This window comes from Tamandua tetradactyla, chromosome 11 (genome assembly GCF_023851605.1).
Source record: "Tamandua tetradactyla isolate mTamTet1 chromosome 11, mTamTet1.pri, whole genome shotgun sequence".
In the NCBI taxonomy this organism is placed as follows: Eukaryota; Metazoa; Chordata; class Mammalia; order Pilosa; family Myrmecophagidae; genus Tamandua; species Tamandua tetradactyla.
This window is the reverse complement of record NC_135337.1, coordinates 95,707,919-95,725,344: the sequence shown is the minus strand read 5'-3', so window position 1 is coordinate 95,725,344 and position 17,426 is coordinate 95,707,919. Positions and strand designations below refer to the sequence as shown.

Genomic DNA, 17,426 nt, shown 5'->3' with positions numbered 1-17,426 from the left:
AGGCATAGAAAGGGTTACCTCCTTGCCCAACGTCACACAGCAAGGGAGAGGCAGTGAGACACCCCAGGTCTGATTCCCTCCATGCCTTGGCCCACGAGGCTGCACTGCTTCGGTTCTGAAGTTCAAAATCCAGCGGGCCCAGCCCTTAGTGGTTTGCCCTGTGACCCGGGGTGACCCACCAGCCACGTGGAGCAGCGGCAGGGGCATGTGTGGCCCACCCCTCCCTCTGGGTCTCGTTCCAGGTCCAGGATGGGGGCCCTGTCTGTCTGCACCGCAAGCCTCCTGATGTTCCAGATGCTTCTGCTTGGGGCTGGGGAGCAGGGTGAGTCGGCCTCCGGGGAAGGGCTGAGGCCCGGGCAGGCGTTTTAAATCCAGAGCTTTCTCCTGCCGCTTCCTTGCCTCGGCCCAGAGAACAAAACGAGAATAGATGAAAAAGGTCTTTGAACAGTCAAAAGCGAACAAGACACCTGAGGTGTTATTTTTAGTCGCTGCCAACGGAGGCTGGAGGTTCCCACCTCCTGCAGTTTTGCTGAAGATGCTGGAGAGAGGAGGCGAGGGAGAGAGGGGCGAGATGAGAATAGCGCGGAGATTGACTAGCAATGTCTGCCCCGGGCGGGCAGGAGAAGTGAAGGTCTGTGAGCCTCTCCCTGGCATCTGCTGGGTGGGAGCCCTTATTGATGTGCTGTGTGGCCTCTAGCAAGTTCCATCGCCTCTCTGAGCCTCAGTTTCCTCGACCCACCAAAAAGAGTGCTCGTTCCCTGCCTCTGAGATTGAAAAAGCCAGTGGGGCGGGCCACGATGGCTCAGCAGGCAAGGATGCTTGCCTGCCATGCCAGAGGACCTGAGTTCGATTCCCTGTGCCTGCCCATGTTAAAAAAAAAAGAAAAAAAGAAAAAGCCAGTGGCTCCCAAGGGCCTGGAGAGGAACCCACAGACACCATGGCTTAACTCTGGGGGACAACGATGCTCCAGGAGGGAACGTGACATGCCTCCAGGCTCACAGGGAGTCAGTGGCATGGGACTCCGATCCATGTTTGTACCCGTTTTAAAAAAGGGGTCTGTGGCTCTGGGCTTCGAGCAGCGGCAGGACTGTGAGCAGATACAACCCTAGCTGGACCCCTCCCCCTGGGGACAGCTGCTGTCCCTGCCTGGTCTCTGCTCTGTGAAGTGGGGGAACCAGGCACCCCTGCTGCCCTCAGCTCTGAGCCTCTCGCCTCCCCCACCCCAGGCACCCAGGACGTCACCGAGAAGGGGCTGCACATGCAGAAGCCGAGCTCGGGGCCTGTGCGGGCCGCGCTGGCTGAGCTGGTGGCCCTGCCCTGCCTCTTTGCCCTGCGCCCGCGGCCCGGTGCCCCCCGCGATGCCCCGCGGATCAAGTGGACCAAGGTGCGGACGGCGTCGGGCCAGCGCCAGGACGCGCCCGTCCTCGTGGCGAAGGACAACGTGGTGCGGGTGGCCAAGGGCTGGCAGGGACGCGTGTCGCTGCCCGCCTACCCCCGGCGCCGGGCCAACGCCACGCTGCTGCTGGGGCCGCTGAGGGCCAGCGACGCCGGACTGTTCCGCTGCCAGGTGGTCAGCGCCATGGAGGACGCACAGGGCCTGGTGCCCCTGGAGGTGACCGGTGAGTCGGGGGCGGCTGCGGGAGGGACTGAGCCCGAGACCCGCGGCCTGGCCCGCCGTCCCCTTCCCAGGCTTGACTTCTGATGGGTGGCAGGACATGGCCGGACGCCTCGCCTTTGGCCCAAAGCCCAGCAAGGATCCCACAACTTTGTTTTCAGCCCACTTTAGCACTAACTGACTTTACAGAAAGCAAAGGATATTGGCTTTTGATTTAAAAGGGGAATATAAAATTCCCCTTCAAAATAAATGCAATTAAGCTTCCAGAAGGTGAGGTTGTTTCCAAAAAGTAAGTCGATTAAAAAATATATTAAGTAAATAACAGTCCTCTAATACCTGTTTAACCAATTCCTTATATGAAATTCTCTCTTTCAAAATCTCTGTTTTCCTAACCGATTAAGGTGGACAAAGCCAAAAAGAAAAATGAAATGATTAAAGCAAAGTCTAGAATAGCATCCACCTCGCACGCAGTAGATGCTCAATAAATATTTGACCAGCGACTCAGTGGATGAATTTTCGTGTGGCGACATTCGGTGGCCTCCTGCTAGGAAGCTGGATTTCTCTGAATCTGCTTTGGGGTTTTCAGCAAGACCCTGTTTCACAGCTCGGGGTCGACTCCTGCCGGGAACTAGGGCAGTGAGATCGAAATGCTGTTTCCTTGCATACTTTGTGGGGTCCATCATTATCTCTTTTCAATGGCTTCACTTCTCAAAACCAATAAACTCCAAAACAAACAAAAAAAACAGATTAGTGGAGAAGGCGGTGAATCCCACTTCTGAGTTAGTTTAATTCATTCATTCAGCATGACATGTTTTGGGTGCCCACCACGTGCCAGCGCACTCACCCCCACCCCCTGGGTACTCTCCGTCTGACACGATGGCGCAGAATTTTAACTCCTTCTACTTGCTCCCACGTTTCTTTTATCTCCATATTAGAAACTGAATCACGGTGAGCCCATTATTGATGTCTAACATCAGACTTACATGTCACCTCCTCCAGGAAGCCTTCCATGACTCCATCCCCATGCTGGACAAGAAACCCCATACGGTCTCCCTTTGCTGCCTGTGCTTAATTCCTAAATGACAGACTCTTCCCACTCTTCTCTACGCCTCTTGTCACCTCCAGGGACTGACCCTGCACACTAGGAGTCACATCTTCCTGGATTTGAATTCTGGTTCTGCCCATGGTGTGACCCTGGACGCACATGTCCCACAGTCTCTCTGCACCCCCTAGAAAATGGGAGTCCTAAGACTTCAATGAGACGCTGCTTATAAATGCTTTGCACAAAATAGATGCTCGCCCAGGTCTGGCCTGTTGGGATCCTTAGGGTCAGTTTCCTGGTGTGTAAATGGGGGAAGGGGGGCACATGAGTCTCACGCCCCCACTGGACGTGGTGCCTGGCTCACAGCAGGCCAGCAGGGCTCTTATTTGCAGACTGAGGTGGGAGATTGTTACCGACGGTGCTGGCTTGAGCTCAGGTCCCAGTTCCGGATGCCTCCCACAGGTGTCGTGTTCCACTACCGGGCGGCCCGGGACCGCTACGCGCTGACCTTTGCCCAGGCCCAGGAGGCCTGCCGCCTGGGCTCTGCCACCATCGCCGCCCCCCGGCACCTGCAGGCGGCCTTCGAGGACGGCTTTGACAACTGCGATGCCGGCTGGCTCTCCGACCGCACTGTGAGGTGTGTGTGGGGCGCACAGACCTGGGAGGTGGAGACTACCCCCTGGGGAAAGGGGGGGCCAGCAGGAGCACACGTCCAAGAGGGATCCATTTTTGTCTTGTCAGGTATCCCATCACCCAGTCGCGTCCTGGTTGCTATGGTGACCGTAGCAGCCTCCCAGGGGTGCGGAGCTATGGACAGCGGGACCCTCGGGAACTATACGATGTCTACTGCTTCGCCCGCGAGCTGCAGGGTGAGTCTGGGGCTAGTAGGAACCTCCACCTCCTCCCGGACCCTACCCTACTACCTGACCCCCCCCCCCGCCCCCGCTCCCCATCCCCGCCTGCTCTCCTGAGATTCCTCCTCTTCTAAAGCCCCCAGCAGGGCCCCTAAGAGCTCCTCCACTTTCTGGGCCCCTTCCCCTCTTGGAAGCCCTACTTGCTCAGGGTTTGCATTTACTACCCCCGGCCTGGGACGCCTCATTTGTGAAAGAGACTAAACCCCCTCCCCTAAGCGCTGCCACAGAGGGACTGACCAGGATCTCCGGGGCGCTGGATGCACAGCTGCGGTGGTCACCCCGCCCCGACCACCACCGCCACCTGGCCAGGTTGGGGCCATGTGGCCTGGGCGCCGCAGCCGCCCTGACCCCGCGGCCCTCTCCCGCAGGCGAGGTCTTCTACGTGGGCCCTGCCCGCCGCCTGACGCTGGCCGGGGCGCGGGCCCAGTGTCGCCGCCAGGGCGCCGAGCTGGCCTCGGTGGGGCAGCTGCACCTGGCCTGGCACGAGGGCCTGGACCAGTGCGACCCGGGCTGGCTGGCGGACGGCAGCGTGCGCTACCCGATCCAGACGCCGCGCCGGCGCTGCGGGGGCCCGGCCCCGGGCGTGCGCACCGTCTACCGCTTCGCCAACCGCACCGGCTTCCCCCCGCCCGGGGCGCGCTTCGATGCCTACTGCTTCCGAGGTGCGTGCGGACCCCGGCCCCGCCCCCCGCCAGGCCCGCCCCGTCGAGGCCCCGCCCCAGCACAAGTTTAGCCCTGAAGCCAAGCTTCTGGAGGCCACGCCCATCGAGGGCGACGTCCTGTTGACCACACCCACTCACCACGCCCCCCGGAAAGCCACGCTCCAAACGTGCCTCCCTGTTGGTCAGGCCCCTACAGTCTGCGAAGGCCACACCCAATGGATGTTACTCCACCTAGCCACGTCCCTGCGAGAGGGGAGGCTGATCAGAGGCCACGCCCCCACGCCACGCCCCTCCGGGAAAGCCACGCCCCAAAAGCCACCCCTGGGAGAGTGCTTCTCCCCGTGGCCACACCCAGTAGACGATAAGGCAGAAGCCGCGCCCGCGTGTGCCACGGCCCCCAAGGACTTTCCCCAGGAGGGCACACCCGATGAGGGCATCCGCCACCTGATGGCCACGCCCCGGAGGCCACGCCTTCCTGGAGGTACGCCCCCAGGAAAAGGTTGAGCTGTCTCCCGGGGCCTGGCTAAGGAGGTCGCACCGACCTGGAGCCACGCCCACAGACACCCCCGCCTTGGGTGGAGGCAGACCCCCCCCTCCCCAAGGGCCAGCTGATCTTCAGGAGGGACACGCCTGCAGGTGCGGAGCCGGGCCAACCGCCTCCGTTAGGGCTCCTGGCCTAGGAAGCTGCAAACCTCCACTCCCAGGAGCCCTGCGCCCCGTGTCGCCCTCCCCAACCCGGGGAGGGCCACACCCCAAAACCGGACCGGGTGTGGGGAGTGCAGAGCCGCGGCCCAGGCCTCTACACAAACCCCTCCGCTGGCTAACCTGCCCCCCGCGAGCGCCGGCCACTGCCTGAGAAGCGCATAAGAACCTCAGCTCCTCAGTGACCCCTCATTGTGAGTGGTGAACTCTGACCCAGGCAGAAGTTCAAAGTGGGGGTGATGACTTTGCACCTCCCTCTTTCAGGCTGGGAGATTCCCAAATGGGACAGAGAGTTGCCCAGAAAATCTGTGCTGCAGTATGCCGGATTGCAGGTAGACTTCAGGCAGAACTTCCCAATTAGTTTCCAGGCCTCACACAGCCGTTCTGCTTTGTCCCACAGCCCATCACCCCACCGCACACCACGGAGACCCAGAGGCCCCCACCTCTGGAGATGGGGGGGAGATTCTGTCGGCAGAAGGGCCACTGGCCGGAGAACTGGGACCTGGCCCAGGGAAGGAGCCCATCGCTTCCGACTTCCAGGAGCCTCTGGTGTCCAGTGGGGAGGATGAGCCCCTGATCTTGGCGGAGAAGCAGGAGTCCCGAGGGTTCTCCAGCCCTGCCCCGGGGGCCCCCATGCTGGACTCAGCCCCAGCGCTGGGGCCTGAGGAGGTGCAGCTGCCCATGGTGGCCCCCGGCCCAGTGAGTGCACCCACTGACACCCCAGCTGCCCCGACATCCAGAAGGCGGGGGCGCTTCAAAGGGCTCAACGGGCGCCACTTCCAGCAGCAGGAACCCGAGCAGGGGCCAGAGCGGGTGCTCGAGGCCGGTGCCGTGCCCCCCAGCCCGGAGGCTGCTGGGAACCACGTGGAGTCTCCCCTGGCCACGGGAGCCACGGAGGCCTCAGCCAGCAGCCGGGACCCCAAGTCCTGGGCCGTGCTGACCAATGAGGTGGACGGACCCGGAGCCCGTGAGTGGGGTGTGGGGGCGGGCAGGGCCTGCCGGGGGGCTGCGGGAGGGAGGCCAGCCAACACGGGGGACCAGGGAAGGAGGCTCCCACTCCCAGGGGGCGGCCGCTGCTGCCCCTGCCTTGGGCACCCGTGGGATGACACCAGCTCCCGTCCAGGACACGCTGTGGTGGGCTCATTATTATTACTGCCGTTGGTATTGTTTTAGAGCCAGAGATCTGGGTATGGCCCCCGACCGTGACCCCGCCCAGCATGCCAGGCCCCAGCAGGGGCCCCCCTGGCCTGGAGCTCCAGGAAGCTGAGGACCTGTCCCCGCGGCCAGCTGCCCCCCGCCGTCCACTGCATCCCACGGACACCGCTGTCCTGGCTGCTAGCTCCTTGCCTGGCCCCAGCCTGGGCCCCCGGGGGGCGGCCCCCACGGTCCCCTCCCCAGACCTCCCTGTTGTGGCCATGCTGCGTGCTCCCAAAGAGTGGCTTCCTACCCAGCCAACCCCCCTCCCCACGGGCAGCCCTCGGGACCCCAGCGACCCAGAGCCCCTGGGCCCCTCTCCGAGTCCACCAGGACAGAGGGGAGAGGATGGAGCCAGCCCGAGCCCCACCGGGGCAGACACCAGAGAAAGTGGGGAGACCAGCCCCGTGCCAGCCAGCACAGCCGAGCACCCCGGAGCCAGCCCTGGGGCTTCTGTGCACAGTGGCACAATGGCTGGGTCACCCCCGTCCCAGATCATCATGGAGCCCACGGGAGCCACGGGCGCCCTGAGTTCTGGGACCCCCATCTTCAGCCTGGCCAAGCGCCCCAGCTCTGGCTGGCAGGCCCCCACGGAGGAGGTGGGGAGCACATGGCCCCCACCAGACAGCAATGGAACGGACCTTCCTTCACCGGCTGTGCCCTCAGGGGGTCCGAGAGTCACCCCACTTGACAGAGCAGAAAACCCGAGTTCAGAGCCTCAGGTGGCTGAGGCTGGGGCAGCCACCGTCCACCCCATGGGTGCCACGCCTGGCCCTGGAGACACTGGTGGAATTTGGGGTGCAGGACCCCACGTGCTTGAGGGAGCTGAAGGCCCCACCTTGAGCCCCGAGGCCTCTGTGGACACGCACATGGGGACGTCCCTCCTGACCCTGGGCCAGGACAACCACTTTGGGGCCCTGCCCGCATTCCCACTCACCTCCCCAAGCTCCCTAGCCCACCCAGAGCCGGAGGCCGAGGTGGCCGGGGGGCCCCTGGGAGCTTCGGCTCCTCCACAGTGGGGGAGCTCCCCCGGGGAACTGGGTCCCCCTACCTGGACACCGACTGCGGGCAAGGCGGCCTCAGTTTCCCCGGGGGAGCCTATGGCTTCGCGGGCGCCCCCTGGGCCCCTGCTGCCCACCTCCCTGGGCCCTGGGGAGTTTGATCTGGAGGACGTGGCAGGGGTGCCAGGTGTGGAGGGCTTCTGGGAGGAGGCGGCCAGCGGAACGGAGCCGACCCTGCCGGGGTCGCCTGCAGATGGGAGCGTGGAGGGCGGTGAGTCCCAGCCCCTGGTCGGCGTGCAGGGGAGGGGCGGTGGGTGCTTTGGTTTTTAGGAAAGCTTTGGGGACAGACCATGTCCCTGGCCACCCTGCGCCCGGATAGTGCTGCACGAGGCTGGGGCCTGGCCCCGGGGATCCCCCAGATTGGGGGAGGCAGAGCGGGACACGGGCCCACTCGGGGCGGGGATGGGGGTGGGGCTCAGGGAGGGCTTTCTGGGCAAGTGGGGGTTGGAGCTACAACGGCAGCTCATGGCAGGCCTGCTGGCCGTAGGGAGAAAGGGGGGTGCCGTGGTGGGGTGCTGGTGTCGTGGGCCTCACCCACTTCCATGGGCGAGCACACTCAGTGCTGCATGGGCCATTTGGGGCGAGAGCCCGGCCGGCAGCCCAGGGCGCAGGGTCCCGAGCGCCCCGGGAGAGTCGTGCCCCGCGTGGACGCCCCCCGCGGCACTCGGCCCAGGGGTGAGGCATTGTCCCGCCCACGGCTGGCTTTTGGCTTGCCCCTGGTTTTGGAGGGGAGAGTGTGGGGGTGGGGTGGGGGGTGCCGCTGTCCCCCCACCCACCTCTGGGCTGGCTCCAGGGTGGGAACCCCTTTCTCCGGGGGTGCCGGGGGCGGCTGCAGTTGGTTGGGTGCCTTATGGTTAGATGCTTTATGGAACCCACTTACTAATGTCCTCCCTGGACCCATTGTGGTGTGATGCCTGCTGAACAGATGGGAAACAGGCACAGTGAGGGGACACCAAGAGCAGCTGACCAGCTAGGGGGGCTCAGGGCTGGGATTTGAAAGCTGGCTGACTGACCCCAGGTGCAGCCCCCAGGCCGTCCCCTCTGGATTTCACTGGAGGTGCTGGGGCAGGGGCAAGTCCCCCAGGGATGGGACAGAGAGGGGGGCACCTTGCAGGCGGGAACAGGGAAAGAGGCGGAGCGCCAGTACAGAGGCAGGGAGAGAAGTGGAAGGGGGCGAGAGGATGTTTCCAGAAGCCCTGGGGTCCCAGTCTGGGCGGGGCTTAGGAGACTTGGCTGGTTTCCTGGTTCAAAACTGAAGCCCGTGCGGTGGGGCGGAGGGGCTGGCAGAGCTGGGGGAGACCCGGGCGCCCACCCATCCGCTCGCACGCACAGCAGAAATGCTAATGAAGCCAAAAATAAGCACCGCGCCCGCCAGTGGCTGAGTCACCACCGGGCCGTGGGCAGGTGGCAGCAGCTTTGGGCACCTGGCGGGACTCACGTGGCCCCCGCGCGCGCCAGAGACAGGCCTGCGAGTGCGGGTGTGGCTGCCATCCCCCCCTTCACCCAGGGACAGGCACAGCCACAGCAAGGTGGACAGCAGTTAGCTTCATGCAGTGAGCCAGCAATGATTGAGCACCTGCTGTGTTCCAAGCCCGATGTGGCATCCAAAGCCCCTGTCCTCTGAAAGCTGGCATGCTACAGCACCTCTCTAGAACTTTCTGCAATGGTAGAAATGTCCCCCCTATGTGCTTGCCAGCCATGCCTGGTGCCTGAGCTCTTGAAACCTGGCCAGGGCCCCTGAGAAACTGTGTTTCTACTTTTATTCCGTTTTTGTTAATTTAGCTTTAAATAGCCACATGTGACTAGCAGCTACATAGAGGACAGGACCCATCTAGAGGAACAAGAAACAATGATTCTGATAAATATGGAAATTTTGTCATTTGTTAGAAAGTGATAAGAGCCACAGAGAAAAATAAAGCCAGAGAGAGGGGAAGGAGTTAGGGGAGGGGGTGCAGTTTCAAATGACGCATCCAGGGGAAGACTCTTTAAGATGAAATGGGAGCGAACGCTTAAGGAGGTGAGGGAGGAGCCATGTAGAGATGGGGAAGGGCATTCTAGGCAGAGGGAACAGCCTGTGCAAAGGCCCTGAGGCAGAACGGTGCCTGGCGTGTTGGAGGAGCAGTGCGGAGGCCTGTGTTTGGAGCAGAGGGAGCAGAGGAGGGGGACGGGAAGGTGAGGGCAGGGAGGGGATGGGCACTGACTGTGCACAGCCCCGTGGGCTGTGGTGAGGTTTTAGCTCCTCCTCTGAGGGCACTGGGGAGCCATAGAGGGTTCTAGGCAGAGGAGGGACATGGCCTGACTCAGGTCATCACAGGCTCCCTCTTGCTGCTGTGGGAAGAACTGCCTGCGGAGGGTGAAAGCAGAGGCCATGAGATAAGGCGTCAGGAGAAAGCAGACCAGGGCATGATAGAAACAAACTCTAGGGTACAGGGTGGATGTGGGCCTTAAACTGGGCCCCTGTGGACCAGCCTCACCTCTTGCACTACCCCTGTATGCAGCCTTGAGCCAGGGCCTACCCTCCTCTGTCCAGTGGAAAGGGAGGGCATGGCTCTGCAGGGGATGAGGATCCAGGAACGGGGCTTCTCCAAGGGGGTGGTGACCACTCAGGCATCTGGACCACCCAGGTGGGAAGGGAACCCTCTTACCCGCAGGGAATCCCACCTGGGGAGTGATGGGGGAGGGGGGTCAGGGGTCAGGGTGGGCACTGAAACCAGGAAGCCTGGTCACTGAGACCCCCATTCCAAGTTAGTCCAAAGACATAGGCAGTGAAGCCTATAGGTGTTTCTGGGCAGTTCCTGGAAGGAGTGAGCTCACTGTCACAGCAGGTATGCAAGAGGAAGTTGGTGACTGCCTGCTGGGTTGGTTATAGAGGTGACTGCCACAAGATGTGGTTTAGGGGCCCAAGGTCTGTATTTTTGTCAGCTAGATAAGGGGATGGCCAGGCCCCTCCCCACACCGCCTGTCTCTCCTGCAGCCCCCTCTGACCCATGTGAGAACAACCCTTGCCTGCACGGGGGCACCTGCGAGGCCAACGACACCATGTACAGCTGTAGTTGTGATCAGGGCTTCACTGGGGAGAACTGCGAGATTGGTGAGTGTCCCAAGCTTAGGATTTAAACCTGGATTTCTTTTACTCTGGAGCCCCAGCAGTCATTGCCTTTCAGGACTCAGGGGATCACACAGTGCTGGCTGCAGTTGCCCCTTCTTTCCTCTCCTCCTCAGAGGAGGTCAGCGCCCTCTCCCACTGCCACCAGGCAATAACAGGAGGGGAGAGAAAGGAAGGATGTGACTCAGTCCCCCTCAGCCTAAAGCCCAGCACAAGAAATACTCCTACCTGTAGAATTATAACAGTAAATGTAATCAGTACAACTTCTTGAGGTCCTTGCATTGGCTCTCCACTTATGCTGACACTACTAATTATAGAACAAAAACAATAAATATAAGTGATATAATTTCTTGAGCTCCTTGCATTGACTCTCCATTCACAACCACCCATGAGAAGGTGTGTTATTACCACCACTTTGCAAAGGAAGAAGCAGTCTTAGAGAGGGGAAGCAGCTTGTTTGGCATGAAATGTGCCTCAAGTGCTGTTAACACAGGGGTTGGTAGAACAGAATTCAACAGGCTATTGAGCTCTACCTGTAAATAGCTTTGTGGCTCTAGGCAAGTCATTGCTATTGCTCCAGAACCCAGTTTCCCTGTGTCTAAAGTATCCCCCAAAGACCCTCCAGCTTCAGCATTCTGCACTCTGTGTGTATTGTATAGCCTTCCCTCTTCTGGACTCAGGTGGTACATTTTGTAGCACTGACCTCCTGGCCCTCGGCTGGCCCAGCAGCATGTACTCTCATTAATGCTAATTCATGTTAATTGTGTGAGTCTCTGCCCCCTTGGCACGTGGAGTCATTGGGCCATCTGTGCAGACCACTGCCTGCTGCAGTGTGGCCCAGCTGGGGTGGATGGCAGGGTCATGGCCCTGTCTCTTCCACCTGGATTCTGGTGGGCCATGGAGCCAAGGGGATGCTGACCCCTGACCCAGCCTCTCTCCCCTCCCCGCCAGACGTTGACGACTGTGTCTGCAGCCCCTGTGAGAATGGAGGCACCTGCGTCGATGAGGTCAATGGCTTTGTGTGCCTCTGCCTCCCCAGCTATGGGGGCAGCCTCTGCGAGAAAGGTGGGTCTCTGCTGCAACACCAGAAACAGCCTTTGAGCATGGGGGAGGGTGCCTGGCCATGAGTCTTGCATAGGGGAAATCTCAGGCCCTTCTCAGACCATGTTCTGAGCTCCCAGGTCCACACGGAGGGTGAGGCTTGAATTTCAGAGAGCACATCTGCACTGGGAAAAAGGGAGGGGACACAGTGATTCTGCAGTGGAATCTATTTCAGCAACCAGGGAAAGAGTTTACTGTTGGGATGGGGCCCCATGGTGGCCTCGGATGGGTGCCCGACTCCAGCAGGATGGGTGGATTGGTTCTGAGCCCACCCATTCACTCTCCCACCCACCCCACCCCCCAGACACCGAGGGCTGTGACCGCGGCTGGCACAAGTTCCAGGGCCACTGCTACCGCTACTTTGCCCACCGGCGGGCATGGGAGGATGCAGAGAGGGACTGCCGCCGCCGGGCCGGCCATCTGACCAGCGTCCACTCGCCTGAGGAGCACAGCTTCATTAACAGTAGGGAGCCCCACCGGCAGGAGGGCAGGGTGGCACCTGCGGGCTCCTCTCTGCCAGGAGCCACGTCCCCAGGGGCCCGGGGTGCCACTCGAATGAGCCATGTTCAAATGCCAGCAGCCACCACTTACACATTCACACTTCTGTCTATGCCCTCTTCATTGCCGTGGTCACTCCATTTATTCATTCACCACATATCGACAGCGCTGTGCTGGGCACAGTTCCAGGCACTCGAACACAACCGTGGGCAGAAAGGACATTGTCTTGGCCTCAGGAAGTCACATTCTAGTGAAGGAGATAGATAAACAAGTGCATCTCTAAATAAACTACACTGTCATGTCAGCTCCTCCTAAGCGAGCTGATGGCAAATAAGTGCCAGCGAACGGTGGAGATGATAGGAAGCATCTGTGACATGTGGGATGAAAGGAAGAAGGAGCTTTGCGGAGGCCTGCGGAGAAGGACGGCCCCTGTGTCTATTCACTTGGATCGCATTGATTCATTCATGAGACCCGCTGTTCATCTTCCCCTTTAATTCACGCTTCCCCCATCCCATCCCCCATTATCCTCCCATTTGTTCATTCCCTGTTCTGCTTGCTTCTTTTTCCTCAGTTTCATCAGACACTCGTCCGTTGGTTGGCTCCTTCACAGAGGCATGCATGCCTCGCCCCCAGCCTAGGCCAGCTCAGGCTCCCCTCCCTTTCCACCCTGATTTCCACAAAGATGAGACTTGCCCTTGTTTATTTCTTCTCTAGTGGTTTGGTGAAGCCACAAATTGTGGCAGGCCGGGACCTAATTCTAACCCTTTCCTCCCAGCAGGAGCCCCCACCTTCTGGGGTGGGAGTGAGGACCTAGCCCAAAGCCACGCCCATGCCAGGGGAGGGGCTCTGAGTCCTCAGGCCACGCCCATGCTGGGGAGGGGCTCTGAGTCCTCAGACCACGCCCATGTTGGGAAGGGGCTCTGGGTCCTCGGGCCACGCCCATGCTGGGGAGGGGCTCTGGGTCCTCAGGCCACGCACATGCTGGGGGAGGGGCTCTGGGCCCTCAGGGCACACCCATGCTGGAAAGGGGCTCTGGTCCCCCCACTCCCCACCCTCACCGTTTCCCATCCCTCCCCGCCTGGGGCTGGGGGTGGAGGTGGGGTCTCCAAGCTCCAAGGACATGCACCTTGCAGGCTTCGGGCATGAAAATACGTGGATCGGCCTGAACGACAGGATCGTGGAGCGAGATTTCCAGTGGACAGACAACACAGGGCTGGTGAGAGCAGGATCCGTGGACCTGGGGTCAGCGTCCTCGGGCCTCTGCCTGGTACCCTCTGGGGCAGGACAACTGCATGACAGGCCCAGTGGCTCTGAGATGCTGCAGCTAGCTAAGGGGTTTCAGCTGCACCGAGTCCTGCTTTACTCCTGACTGCCCACCCCTCTCCCACCTATTGTTACTTGCCCTCCTGTCCCTCTACCTGGCGGCCTGGGGACGTTTTACACCCATAATCTGCTCAGGAAGCTTCCCGTCCTCCCTGGCTCCCCTGTGTTCTTGAGAACATCCACCTCCTGCCCTGAAACATGCCATCCGCCCGTGTCCTCTGAGCACACCCCACTCCATCGTGCAAGCCCAGCCCTGCTGACCGCCACTCAGTTCCTCACACAGGCCGGGCTCCTAGCTGCCTCTGGGCCTTTGCATACTCTGTTCCCTGCCTGTTTCCTTCCTACCCTTGAGTCCTCGGTTCACCCTGGGCCTCCTCAGGGAATCCCTTCTGTACTTCCAGGACAAGGACACCTTTTGGTCACAACTGTTTATCTGACAGTGACAGGTGTGAAAAATGGGCCATCAGGGGGTGAGATGGGGGTCAGGAAGGCAGGCAGGAGGATTCTGCAGCCCCCCCAGCCAGAGAGGAGAAAGCCCAGGCTGCAGGAGTGACTACCTTTAGGACCTGTGGGACAGCACCCATTGTAAAGGTGGGAGCATCGAGTCCCTGAAAGTTGAGCAGGCTGCAGGGGAGTTCCCCAGAGGGTAGGCCCAGGGTGCAGTCCCCTAAGCATCCTGTCCCTGCCCCTCCCCTGCCCAATTCCTGCAGCAATATGAGAACTGGAGGGAGAACCAGCCGGACAATTTCTTCGCGGGCGGCGAGGATTGCGTGGTGATGGTGGCACACGAGAGCGGGCGCTGGAACGACGTCCCCTGCAACTACAACCTCCCCTATGTCTGCAAGAAGAGCACGGGTATCCCACTCCCCTCCTGTGACCCCCATGCTATGGTCACCTGTGGAAGTCGGCCTGGCCATGTGCAGAGAGCCCATTTGCTCCAACCCTCACCAACTCTGTGCATTCTCTGACTTTTTTTTTTTATCTTTGTTCATTTAATTGGCAAAAACATCATATCTTGTTTAGTTTGTGCATCTTTAATGACATTTTGCAACCATTTATATGTGGATAAGCCATTGGTGTTTATTTTTCTATGACCTGCCAGTTCATCTCCCTTGCCTAGTGTTTTTTTTTAATCAGGTTGTTGGTCTTATTGATTTCTAAGAGCTCTTTACATATTAAGGAAATCATCTGTAGACATTTTCACATTCTCCTTTCCCTCGAACTTTTGTTCTTTCTTGCTTCCATTTCTTTGCCAACTTTCCTGTCTATTCTTTTTTCGTTTGTTCAGACAATTATTCTTACCTCCCTTTTCCTCCTTTTCTAATCATGGCCTGTGATTTGCATAAATGAGGGAGTGGGGGGTATCTGGGAGGCAGGAGACCTCATTTCTGTCCCTAAGGAGCTCCTGGTTTGGGTGGAGGAGACAGCTCCAGACATGGTCACTTCAATCCCTAGGAGGTCAGGGATGGCCAAAGAGGGAGGAACCGGCTGAGGAATATATCATTTCCATCAAGACAAGAAACCAGTTCAGCCCTAGAGTTAACTTTCCTAACTGGTGCTCCTCTGTCCCCAGTGCTCTGTGGCCCCCCTCCTGCAGTGGAGAACGCCTCACTCCTTGGTGTCCACAAGACCAAGTACAATGTCCACGCCACTGTACGCTACCAGTGCAATGAAGGATTTGTCCAGCACCATGTGTCCAGCATCCACTGCCGAAGCAACGGCAAGTGGGACAGGCCTCAAATTGTCTGCACCAAACGTAAGTGGCTGCCCCCAGAGACTCCAACACAGGTTTCCAACTACAACTAATTGTAGTCCCTAGTTAAAACATCTTATGACTGCATGCGTTGATCTGGCTTAACACTCTGCCTGATAATATAGCCATGCAGATAAGTAAGAACTTACCAGCCCACCTGGTGTTTCTTCCATTCCAAACCCTGCAGTCAGACGGTCCCATCGGATGCGGCGACATCATCACCACCACCAGCACCACCACCTGCAGCACCGCCACAAATCACGCAAGGAGCGCAGAAAACACAAGAAGCACCCAGTAGAGGACTGGGAGAAGCAAGAAGGGAATTTCTGCTGAAAACAAACAAACAGGCAAAAGAAAGCACAACCCCCTCCCACACCTCCACTGGAGTCTTCACCTGGGGAGGCAGAGCCCAGAGAGAATTGAGAGGGTCTTGAAGCTCCTGTGCCCCAAGCTACACCCCGCCCCCCACATACTCCTTTTGTAAAAAGCTCCCCTCTCCTCTTTTGCGCACACATGAGGTCCTCTTGGCAGCCATTGCCTTGTGTCTGAAAAGTCAGTTTTCAGTCAGGCTGAACTCTGGGAGAATCTCCCAGGTGAGGGAAGCACAATCAGCAACTAGCACTGGTTTGGTCTTTTGTTTGCAAGGCTGGTTGCCCATTGTAGAAATAAGGCTTTGATAAGGGGCCTGGAGAGAGTGTTTGAATCCATACAAAGGAATTGCTTTTCACACCAGAGATTCAGGCTTAGTAAATGTGTCAGGCGTCCTAAACCCAGGCTGAAGCCTTTATTTGAGGTCATTAGCTGCAGGAATAGAGGGCAGAACAGAACTCGACAATGGCTCTCTGTTTGGCCTCTGGTCTTGGTGGGTAAATGGAGAGGGGAACTCCCACGTACTGAATTTAGGAATGTTTTAGAATGCCCTCCTTCCAAGCCCTCGGAGTTTGGGGTCAGATGGCGATTACAGTAAACGGATGGGAAGTATATTGCACACCCTCCAGGTCAAGTCAGGTGCTGCGATTTGGCATGTCTGCTTCTGTGGGTGTTTTCAGATACCCCCACAGATGAGAGGATATTTGGGACCGCTGAGTTCTGAGTTCTTCCCCCTCGATCTCTCAGGGAGACAAAGAGCCTCCTCCACAGACCAAGGAGGTGCCAAATTTTCCAGCCCCATCTCCATCTCCGTGTCTAGTAATCAGACCTGCCTGAGGTCATACGGCAGAGAAGTGCATAGGGTTAAAGCCGAAACACACACATGCATTTTTCTCTCCAAGTTTTTATTCTTCAAGTGGGAAAGAACTCATCTCGGCTTTTTCCCCCAAATCTGCAAGCCTTCAAAGGCCTCCTGCAGCCAGCAGCTTGGATCCAACCCCCTGCTTTCTTGCAGGAAGTCGGGAGCTTTCTTTGTGCTCTTTCTCCACTTTCAACCCCTCCAGTGTGTGTAAAATCTGTGCATCAGTGTTAAAAAAAAAACACAGCAAAGAGTGGTCCTTGCAGGAAAGAAAAACAAGGAAAAACATGGTCCACCTATATCCCTCCCCAGAAATGATACATCATACTCACAGCTGATAGGTGGGGAGTGGAGCTAAGTTCGACCTTTCATGCTTTACCTCCCTGCCTCATCTTCACATTTCCCACAATTTGGAGACATTGTTTCCCCATTTAACCCACGAGAAAACTGAGCCTCAGATAAAGACCATTGCCAAATGGAAATGAAGATGAGTTGCCTTTGTCTGACTCCGAGTACACCGCTTCCACTGGGAAAGGGCTTGAAACATAGTCTTGGTTTCTCTCACACACGGGCAGCTTTGGGAAGGTTGGGGAAGTGCAAACCAGACCCTTCTTTCACTGTGGTCTTCAGTCTTCCCTGCCGGACACTGTCCATTCCACCCCATGATTATCAGTGAGAAACCCCAGGGATATAGGTTTTGTCTTTTTGCTTTGATAACTCTTCTTGGTTTTTAAAAACATAATGGTAATAATAATATAATAATAACACACCTTTGCTCATACATGTCACAAAATAACTTTCCTGTGTTTTGGGGGGAGGGGTGTCCTGGGATGCTCAGCTTTCTTGGGGGGAGCTGGGCTTATGCTCCCTGCCTGTAGCCAGCCCCCTGGGCCCCTCACCCTGCCCCTCCCCAGCTCTGCGGCGGGAGGGGGGGGAGTGTCTCTGGTCTTTTCTAAAGTGGGTGATTTGTCTTTTGGTCCTTCCCTTGGGATGTGCGTGTGTTTGCGTGTGCACAGGACGGCATTGGGTGCTGCTGGCGTGGTTGTGAGTGGCAGTGCTCTGTGGTATCTGACATTATGGTCATTCATGTACTTCTCAGACATTTTAATAAAATTTTTTAACAGTTCACCCTGCCTGTCAACTCCAGACTTCTTAATTCATTCATTCCCTTGTCGAATGTTTGCTGAGCAGTTGCTATGAAGCAGGAATTTGCTTGGTGCTCATGGT

The 17,426-nt window shown here is 58.5% G+C and overlaps 1 protein-coding gene across 1 annotated transcript; it reads left to right on the top strand.

Annotated features, from left to right (window-relative positions):
- Positions 1 to 249: 249 nt before the first annotated feature.
- On the top strand, positions 250 to 17,032 carry NCAN (neurocan). The gene is given in 16 exon segments (XM_077119646.1): positions 250 to 322; positions 1,227 to 1,619; positions 3,120 to 3,294; positions 3,399 to 3,526; positions 3,940 to 4,233; positions 5,336 to 5,911; positions 6,109 to 7,401; positions 10,165 to 10,281; positions 11,248 to 11,361; positions 11,702 to 11,860; positions 13,029 to 13,111; positions 13,929 to 14,073; positions 14,792 to 14,974; positions 15,163 to 15,321; positions 15,324 to 15,428; positions 15,431 to 17,032. Coding segments are annotated over 16 exon segments (4,215 nt in total). The 3' UTR covers positions 15,649 to 17,032.
- Positions 17,033 to 17,426: the final 394 nt, after the last annotated feature.